This window comes from Oryx dammah, unplaced genomic scaffold (genome assembly GCF_014754425.2).
Source record: "Oryx dammah isolate SB20612 unplaced genomic scaffold, SCBI_Odam_1.1 HiC_scaffold_13, whole genome shotgun sequence".
NCBI lineage: Eukaryota > Metazoa > Chordata > Mammalia > Artiodactyla > Bovidae > Oryx > Oryx dammah.
In genome coordinates, this window is record NW_024070197.1 from 13688273 (window position 1) to 13698622 (window position 10350).

At 50.4% G+C, this 10350-nt stretch overlaps 1 protein-coding gene across 1 annotated transcript; it reads right to left on the reverse strand.

Annotated features, from left to right (window-relative positions):
* Positions 1-841: 841 nt before the first annotated feature.
* Positions 842-4355, reverse strand: ZNF575 (zinc finger protein 575). Its single transcript, XM_040252606.1, has 4 exons — positions 3876-4355; positions 3502-3594; positions 2967-3078; positions 842-2505 (listed from the first exon to the last, which is right to left on the reverse strand). The coding sequence occupies exons 3-4, from the start codon at positions 3046-3048 to the stop codon at positions 1850-1852; spliced, it is 738 nt and encodes a 245-aa protein (XP_040108540.1). The 5' UTR covers positions 3049-3078; positions 3502-3594; positions 3876-4355; the 3' UTR covers positions 842-1849.
* Between the last annotated feature and the right edge of the window lie 5995 nt (positions 4356-10350).

Below are 10350 nucleotides of genomic sequence, written 5' to 3' on the forward strand. Positions count from 1 at the left end.
CATCTCCTGACAGGATCTTGTAAGCACAGGTCTGTTTCTGAGCTCCCAGTGCCCTCCCTCCAGCCTGTTCCCAAGCCAACATCACCAGCCTCATGACAGCTGTGTAATAATTCTTCTAATGGGGGGAGGTGAGGCTCCCCTACTTGTTTAAACTGGGCTTGGCTTCTTTATCTTTTTTTTAACCTATATGTTGTACAGTACTATTTCTAGACAATATTTATTTGGCTACACCAGGAGATAGTGGAGGACAGGGAAGCCTAGCGTGCTGCAGTCCACAGGGTCCCAAAGAGTAGGATACGACTTAGGCACTGAAGGACAACCAGGTCTTAATTGCAGCACCTGGGATCTTCATTGATCTTCATTGCAGGTGGTGGGATCTAGTTCTCTGACCAGGGATCAAACCTGGGCACTCTGCATTGGACACATGGAGTCTTAGCCACTGGAGCACCAGAGAAGTTCCTTGGCTTCTTTCTCTCATTTTTGCAACTCTGGCTGGTGTCCACCCCCTCACTAGACCAGGTCTGTCTTATCCACTGCCCTGTTCCTAACACCCTGTGCAGGGCCCAGCTCACAGTACCTGCCTAATACATGTCTGTAGAATGAAGAGCAGTCCACTGTTAGCTCAGTCATCCTTGTTTTATAGCAGGAGAAACGGGCTCCAAAAGGGGAACCATCTTTGCCCCAAAAGGTGCTTGTAAAGGCCTTATAATACTCCCATTTGGAAATTCTCTGGCAGTCCAGTGGTTAGGACTCAGCACTTTCACTCCAGCAGCCTGGGTTCAGTCCCTGGTTGGGTAACTAAGATTGCGAAAGTTGTGCAGTGTGGCCGAAATTTAAAAAAAATTCCCATCTTATAGATAAGGCATCTGAGTCCAGAGAAATCACAAAACTTGTCTGAGCCCCTGAGGCTCTTAAGTAGTGGGTCAAAGATGGCTCCAAAGCTTGGGCTTTAAAAAAATTTTTCTACTACTGGTAGTTCACCCTTTGTGCTTGCTCTTATGATTTAGTATGCCTTGGGAATTCCACGTGTCGGTACATGCAGAGCTGACTCTCCCCCCTGCAGCTACATCTTCCATTCTGTGGCTGTACTGCAGTTCCTTAGTTGGTCCCCTATCAGTGGGCACTCAGGTTATTTCTCATCTTTGGCACTGCCATGGTACTGCAGTGAACATCCTTAATCTTACATCCCCCCCCCCCACCTCGCCCAAGTGCTGGGATAAATTCTTAGACGTGATGAACATAGATGGATTTGAAGTTCTTTATAGTCGGGGGTTCCCTGGTTGCTCAGATGGTAAAGAATCTGCCCACAGTGCAGGAGACCCGGGTTCAATCTCTGGGTCAAGAAGACCCCCTAGAGAAGGAATGGCTACCCACTCTAGTATTCTTGCCTGGAGAATTCCATAGACAGAGGAGCTTGGGGGGGCTACAGGGATCCATGGGGTCGAAAAGAGTCGGACACGACTGACTAACACACACATACACAGTCAATGGCCAAAGCGGAGGAACTAATTTAAACTCACCACAAGGAGAGCTTGTCTCCACACTCCTCAGCAGCACACAATGCTAGCAGCAGTTTAACCTTTGCCATATGAATAGGTGGGGGCGAAACTAGAGCCAAGACCTTTCTAACCACACCTCCAGGTCCATGGTTTGGGACTCAGTGCAAACTCATGGATGACACTTTCCCCCAAACAAAGGATCCCTCCGCCTCTAAGTTTGAGCCCAATGTGGGGGCAACTTCCCTTCTGTCTACCTGGAAGAGGCAAGTCCATACAGCCTGGCTTAGAGATGCCACCTTTTTATTGACCGGGGCTGGCAGAAGAAGGAGCCAGGGAGCCAAGAGGAGCGCTCACTCTCGCTCCCCGGGGCTCTCCGCCTGGTGGCTGCGCTGGTGAACAAGTAGGAGGCGTCTCTGGCCAAACGCCTGACTGCAGCTGGAGCAGCGGTGCCGCGCAGTGGCCTGGCTGCCCGGCGCGGTCGGGGGGTCGTGGCACAGGCGATGGGCCGCCAGCTTGGAGGGGAATGAAAAAGCCTTGGGGCAGTGTGGGCAAGGATAGGGGCGGGCGTCGGTGGCATGGTGCGTGTGGCGGTGGGCCGCCAGCTTGGAGGGGTAGCAGAAGGACTTGGGGCAGTCGGGGCATGGGTAGGGGCGGGTGGGCGCGTGGGTCCAGAGGTGGGCTGCCAGCTTGGAGCGGTGGCCGAAAGCCTTTGGGCAGTGCGGGCACGGGTGCGGGCGGGCGCCGCTGTGCGTGAGGCGGTGGGCGGCCAGCTTGGAGGGGTAGGAGAAGGCTTTGGGGCAGTCGGGGCACGGGTGGGGGCGGGCGCCGCCGTGTGCCAATCGGTGTGTGGCCAGCTTGGACGGGTACGAGAAGGCCTTGTCGCAGTCGGGGCAGCGGTGCGGGCGCTGGGGCGGGGGTCGCCGGCGGGGTCGGGAAGGCGCCCCCGTGGAGGTAGCGGGCTCTGGAACAGACTGGCTGGGCTTCTGCGGCGAGCCCTGGTCAGGAGCTAGGGGACAGGAGGGTTGGTGGGCTCCAGAAAGCAGCCAACGCCCTGAATCCAGACCAGACTCCCCCTAGACCTTGACATTCTAGTATATCTGGACACCTCCAGGGTCATACTGAGGTTCCCCAAATGGCTTGATCCTGCTCCTCACCCACTGCCATGCATCCTCCTAAGGCAGGCTCCAAAGAGTTAGGTCTCTGGAACCCCAGACCTAAGCTCTCCCAAAGCCACTGAAGTGTCCGTTTCCAGTATCCTCCCAAGTGATAACCCTGAAATCCCTACAGAGGATCACTGAGGTCCCCCAAAGACAACCTGGAGGATTCCCCAGAACGTTGCATTTTGGGGATCCGAAATGTTATCACCCTGGGCCTTCAAACTGTCACCCTAAGGTTCTCACAATACGTGACTCTCTTGGCCCCAATTCCTGGAGAACGCCCCCTACCCCGGCGGGGAGACGCCCTCACCTTCTCCTTTGGTCACAGGCTCCTTGTCAGTGGGACTAGGCTCGGCGCCCCCGGCCGCAGACTCCGCCTCTCGCTCCAGCATCCTGCTGGCCCAGAAACCTAGAGGGAGGACCTAGCCGGGAGAGGGGGCGACGCCGGGGGTTACCAGGCTGTTGGGGATAGGACTGAGAGCCCATATTCAGGGCTTAATTTGTTCAGGAGCAGGGGCTATCACGTAGGGTCCTAGAAGGCGAGGGTGGGTGGAGCCTAAGGGTGCAGTGGGCGGGGTTAGGCAAACCCGACCAGAAGCAGTCTGTTTGGAACCTAGTCCCTCCGATGGAGCCTTCCAGCGAAGTGGGCGGGGCCTCTACAACTTTAACTCCCAGCCGCCACGGGAGCGAAGCAGGCGGGGCCTAAGCCCAGGGTGGGCGGGGCCGGCCGCGGATGGGTGGAGATATACAATTAAGACCCGAAGTCGGTTGCTCAGCAACTCTGTCCCAGGGGAGGGGCCTACGCGCTCAGTGTGCTGGAATTCACACCCAATAGGTAGCTTTACCCGGCTCTTGGCTCAGTCTCAGTCCATTGACGCCGCGTGCACTGCCTTTTAACCCCGGAGTGGTGCTGGAGACGTGGAGAGAAGAGGGGAGACCTGGAGGAAGACACAGAAAGAGTGTGGCTCGTGTGTGTTGCGATCCAGAGACCCATAATGGACTTCTCCCTCGAGGTCCAAGCGTCCGAGCCTTCACGCTCCCCTTGGGATCATGGCATTCGGGCATCAATGCACCCTCCCAAGGCTCAGGCGCCAATGCAGCCCCTCCGGAACCTATGCATCAGGACCCCACTGGGTCCTCCTCCGGGAACTGTGGCGTCCAGGCCCCACTCCACTTCCCGAAGACCCAGGTGTCTGGGTCCGAACCCCTGCCCCCTCACCTGCGGACGGCCCCTCCCTGGGGGCGGGGCTCCGGGCCCCTCCCTCGGCGGCCGTGGCCACTGCAGCGCTGCCTTCGGATGCTGGGGAGCTGCACCACCCGGCGCGCGCCCAGCGACGGAAGGGAAAAGGAGGGAGCGCGCGCGAGCTGCTGGGCCCAGCCTTATTTCCATCCCCTCCTCCCACGCCGAGCCGGTGGGGGCGTCAGTTCGCATGCGCAGTCGCGGCTCGCGGGGGCTGCTGCGGAGGAGATGGAAAGGAAGGAGTGGGTGGGTGCGCCAGGCCAACGAGTTGGCGAGCAGGCGCAGAGCTAAACAGGCCGAAGGACTGGAGGAAAGTGTTCTGCGGCTTGCGGGTCCTACGGTGGCTGACTGGGGTCAAGCACGTGCAGGAGTTAACGCGGGGAAACCTAACTCGGAAATCACTGAGACAGCCTTCTCTTGTTCTGTTCTGCTGCTTTTCGAGAATTCCGCTGGGAGCTTGAGTTCCGGCTCGCGAATCAGTTTCAAGAACCCGCCTCCTATTCTCCCCTTCAAGGCATTGGCAATGAAAGGGTAGCCATTTCCTCGAGAGAGGACGGAAGCGGGACTCCGGGCTCAGAGGGAGCTGATGCCCAGTGAAAGTCACGTTATTTGTACAGCGCCCGGCACTTTTCGCCGTTGGGTGATTCAGGATTCTCAGCCCCTCGAACCCCAATGCTAAGGCCCTGGGGCAAGGAGGGCGGCAGTGTCCACGTTTCCCGGGCCCCCGCGTTCCTGGCTGGAGCTCCTGATGCCTAGGCCCAGGGTGGCTTGCTTGGCACCATTACGTGACGGTGCACCTTCCCGCCCCGCACAGGAATGATCGTGAAGTGCCCATAAACTAACCCCGCATGGGTGGGGCTTCAGTTTGATAATCCACAAGATCTGGCAAGCCCTGGCAGTCATGGGAGTTATAAGGAAGGATTATTTGGGCTCATTTCCCCACCCACTCCTCCCAGGTGATTTTTGAAGCTATATACCAGGCCTCCTATTCCATAAAAATATTTTTATTAGGCTTGGTTTGTTTGAATCAGTAAACAAGATCCACACGTTGGATTTCTTTGCTGTGAGTCTTCAGTCTCTTCTTTAACATTTTAAAAGGTTCATTTAAAATGTTACTGCGTGGAAAATGGATCATCGGGAGGCAGAGTGGAAGACAAGTCAATGAGGCGGCTGTTATATATTAATTATATTATTACCTATTAATATAATTTTGTAATAATTATCATTACAGCATCTGATCTTTTATATCAGAAATTGTCCTGAGTGCTTTATAGAAGTTCATTCATTTAATCCTGACAGCAATATTCTCGAGAGGAGGCGCTACTATGATAAAAATGATGCACAGTGGGACTTCCCTGGTCTGGTGGTCTAGTGATTAAAAATCTGCCTGCCAATCCAGAGGGCGTGGTGTCCATCCCTGGTCCAGGAAGAGCTCACATCTTTCTTCGTTGCGGTGAGACAGCTAAGGCCATGTGCCGCAACTAGTAAGCAGGCCCGCTAGAGCCTGTGAGCTGGCAACTAGAGAGTAGCCTCCACTGGCTTCAACTACAGAAAGCCCGTGCATAGGAACGAGGACCTCATGCACCCCAAGAAAGATACAGCACAGCCAAAAATAAAAATAATTTCTTTTTAAAAAATGAGGCACTGGGACTTCCCTGGTGATCCTGTGGCTTAAACACCATGCTCCCAATGCAGGAGGCTCAGGATCAAACCCTGGTCAGGGAACTAGATCCCACATGCTACAACCAAGAGTCTGCATGCCACAACTGAAGATCCTGTATACTGCAACTAAGACCCAGAACAGCCAAAAGAAAAAAAGAGGCACTAAGACTTATTCAAGCAGAAAGAAGCAGGGTCAGGATTTGAACCCTTGCAGCCTAACCCTGGAATTCATGTCATTTACGTTCTTGCTTTGCTGCCTCTGTGACTGGGGCAGAGAGCATGATAATGGAAAAGTGATCTGATTGGAGAGGTTAATTGAACGGGGCTTAGTAATGAATGGAGAGGTAGTAGTAAAAGGAGGAAGGAGTCAAGGATGATGAAATAAGGAGAGCCACCTCGCTGGGTGGAAAACACCTAGAAATTGTTCTGAGCCAGGTGATCTGCCAAACTTTTTGCAAGCATGCACTCATTTGATTTTTTTCTAAATGGAAATATAGTTGCTGACAATAGTATATAAATCACGAGTGTATAGTCTAGTGATTTAGTTTATTGAATATAAAGGTTATATTCCATTTATAGTTATTATGAAATATTGGCTATATTCCCCATTTGCATTGTATATCCTTGTAGCCTATTTTACACCTAATAGTTTATACCTCTTAATCCTCTACCCATGTAATGCCCCTCCCCACTGGTAACTACTAGTTTGTACTTATCTGTGAGTCTGCTGCTGCTGCTTTTTTTTTTTCTGTTACATTCAGTAGCTTGTTGTATTTTTTAGATTCCACATATACGTGATATCATTGCAGTATTTGCCTTTTTCTGTCTGATTTATTTCACTTGGCAGAATGCCCTTCAAGTCAATCCATGTTGCTGCAAACAGCAAAATTTTGTTCTTTTTTATGGCTGAATAGTATTCCATTGTGTATATACATTACATCTTCCTTAGCCAACCCTCTGTGGCTGTTCCCTTAGGTGGCTTCCATATCTTGGCAATTGTAAATAATGCTGCTGTGAACACTGGGATGCTTGTTATCTTTTCTTAGATCTTCACAGCGAGGGAGGAACTCTTTTCAGCCACAATTTACAGATGAGAAAACAGAAGCCCGGAAGAGGTTAAGTTTTGAGCCTGAGGTCACACAGTTGGGAAGAGTGATGGTAGTTTCTAACTCTTAGGATGCCTCACAGTTAACTCTACAAATCCCCCAGGGCGTGCATGCCTTCAAGGGACAGGTAGAGATCCTGCCAGAACAGTTAGGAATGGACCCTAGGGCTGAGGAGGTTTTATCTGGGGGGTCCTCACAGTCAAGTGCCTGAGGGTCCCTGCTTTCCTGGCCTCTCTCTCCCCTGAGTTCCTGGCCATCCCTGTACCTCTCCTTGTTTTAGGCCTGATGTCTGCTCCTCTTTCCCCACCAACCAGACTGAGGACTCACCTCTGCATCTCCAACTTCACCCAGCTTGAGCCAAACATTCAGGACACCTCAGTGGGAGGATAACTGAACCGAGTTCTCTCCTTGAGTCTGAGCCTGTCTTTCTGCCTGTTTCTCCCTTCTCTGGGTGTTTTCCTGTTCTGACAGGCTCTCCTTCCTGTACATTTCTCCCTGCCCTAATGTTCCCTGCTCCCCACATCTCTTCCCATCTCCACAATCTTCTAGCATCTCCAAGTATATCTTTTTTGTGTGTTGTTTTGGCTGTGCCATGTTGCATTCATGATCTTATTCCCTGAGAGAAAGTGAAAGTCGCTCAGTTGTGTCTGACTCTTTGCAACCTCATGGACAATACAGTCCATGGAATTCTCCAGGCCAGAATACTGGAGTGGGTAGCCTTTTCTTTCTCCAGGGGATCTTCCCAACCCAGGAATCAAACCCAGGTCTCCCGCATTGCAGGTGGATTCTTTAACAGCTGATGCACAAGGGAAGCCCAAGAATACTGGAGTGGGTAGCCTATCCCTTCTCCAGGGGATCTTCCCAACCCAGGAATCGAACTGGGGTCTCCTGCATTGCAGGCGGATTCTTTACCAACTGAGCCTGACCAGGGATCAAACCTGTGCCCTGTGCAGTGGAAGCACAGAGTCTTAACCCCTGGACAGCCAGTAAATCCCTCCAGGTATATCTTTGTGACCATATTCCTTTTGACCCACACCCCATTTCATTCAACTCTATGCCTCTCCATGTACCTCTGAAACTCTCCAGATCTCTCTCTCTCTCTCTCTCTCTCAATATCACTGAGTCTCTGCATCTTCCTTGTCTCTGAGTCTCTCCCCTCATAAAGTCCATCAGAAACACACTGGGAGTCTGGCAAAGCTGGCTAAGGGGAGAGGACCAAAGACGGAGCACTGGCTGTCTCCCCAAACATAGGGGGAATTACAGTCATCCCTCAGCACCCACAGGCTTTCCCAGTGGCTCAGCAGTAAAGAACCCGCCTGCAATCCTGGAGACACAGAAGATGCTGGTTTGATCCCTGGGTTGGGAAGTTCCCCTGGAGGAGGGCATGGCAGCCCACTCCAGTATTCTTGCCTGGAGAATCCCACTGATAGAGGAACCTGGTGGGCTACAGTCCATGGGCTCATGAAGCGTGGGACAGGACTGAAACTACTGAGTGTGAACATGAGTTCAGTATCCACGTGACGGGGTGAGAGTGGTTAGTTCAGGACCCCTCTTGGCTACAGAATGGGGAATGCTAATGTATCTCATATAAAATGATGTGATACAGTTGACCTCTGAATCTATGACCCTCTAAGTGAGGGTGGGGTGCCCTAGTCTCACTATTTATATGATTCCAAAGAGTAAACTTTCAGGCTGCCCATGACTAGACGTGTTTCAACTCTAGGTCCTTGGTGTAAATTAACAAAAGCCATTTTTAGAGGTTCACATTCCAAAAGAAGTCAAATGATTCCAAACCCGATTTTGCAAGGCATCATGGAAAATTATTTATTTCTGTGGAGCTTTCCAGGTGGCACTAATGGTAAAGAACCTGCCTGCCAATGCAGGAGACTAAGAGATGAGGATTTGATCCCTGGGTGGGGAAGATCCTCTGGAAAAGGAAATGGCAACCCACTCCAGTATTCTTGCCTGGAGAATCCCATGGACAGAGGAGCCAGTCCATAGGGTTGCAAAGAGTCAGACATGACTGAAGAAACTTAGCAAGCATTTATTTATTAGCTGCACCTAATGGCTTGTGAGATCTTAGACCTGTCAATAGTGAAAGTGCCAAGTCTTAACCACTGAACGCCCAGGGAATTCTGGAAACTTATTTTTTTAATGATTTTTTCCTGGGAAGAGATATAAACATTCCTGATAAAATACTTAAGCAAATTTAAAATAAACTTTAATTGGATAATATGTTGTTCTGGAACCAGGCACCCACCCAACAGCCCCTCAAGACACTAATGACATTGCACCAAACTTTTTTTTTTTTCTAAAAATGAGTGTCCAACCGCCTAGTTTTCCTATAAAATGGCCCCAGAGCTATGAGTTTATTGGGGTCTCTTACTGGATTTCTACTTCTCCAGAGAAAGAAGTCTGTGCATCTTCCAATCTACCTCCCTTGACCTTTGAGTATCTTCCTGTGTTTTGTTTTTCTGATTTTTTTTAAAAATTATTTTTTATTTTATATTGGAGTATAGTTGATTTACAATGCTGTGATAGTTTCAGGTGCACAGCAAAGTGATTCATTTATACGTATACACACATCCATTCTTTTCAGATTCTTCTCTTATATAGGTTATTGCAGAATGTTGAGTAGAGTTCTCCGTGCTATACAGTAGGACCTTGTTGTTTATCTGTTTTATATGTAGCAGTGTGTGTATGTTAATCCCTAATTTATCCCTCCCCTCAACCTGTCCCCTTTAGTAAGCATACATTTGTTTTCAAAGTCTGTGACTCTGTTTCTGTTTTGTAAATAAGTTCATTTGTATCATTTTTAAGATTCCACATATAAGTGATAGCAATGCTATTCATCTTTCTGTCTGACTTACTTCAGGTAGTACAATGATCTCTAGGTCTATTCGTGGTGCATTATTTCATTTTTAATGGTTCAGTAATATTCCCTTTTATTTATGTACCACACTTTCTTTATCCATTCCCCCAGCTGATGGACATTTAGATTACTTGCAGTGTACGTTGGAGTGCATACGTCTTTTCAAATTGTGCTTTTCTATGGATATATGCCCCTGGAGGGTGAATGCTGGATCATATGGTAGTTCTATTTTTATTTATTTATTTTTTTGAAGTGAAGAAGTGAAGTGAAGTCGCTCAGTAGTGTCCCACTCTTTGTGACCCCATGAACTGTACCGTACCAGGCTCCTCCGTCCACGGGATTTTCCAGGCAAGAGTACTGGAGTGGGTTGCCATTTCCTTCTCCAGGGGATCTTCCCCACCCAGGGATCGAATCCAGGTCTTCCACATTGTAGGCAGACGCTTTTTTTCTTTTAAGGAACCTTTATACTGTTCTCCCGGAGAAGGCAATGGCACCCCACTCCAGTACTCTTGCCTGGAAGATCCCATGGACGGATGAGCCTGGTGGGCTGCAGTCCATGGAGTCGCTGGGAGTTGGACACGACTGAGCGACTTCACTTTCACTTTTCACTTTCATGCATTGGAGAAGGCAATGGCAACCCACTCCAGTGTTCTTGCCTGGAGAATCCTGGGGACGGGGGAGCCTGGTGGGCTGCCGTCTATGAGGTCGCACAGAGTCGGACACGACTGAAGCGACTTAGCAGCATACTGTTCTCCACATAGTGGTTGTAACTCTTCCAACAGTGTAGGAGGGTTCCCTTTTCTCCCCACCTTCT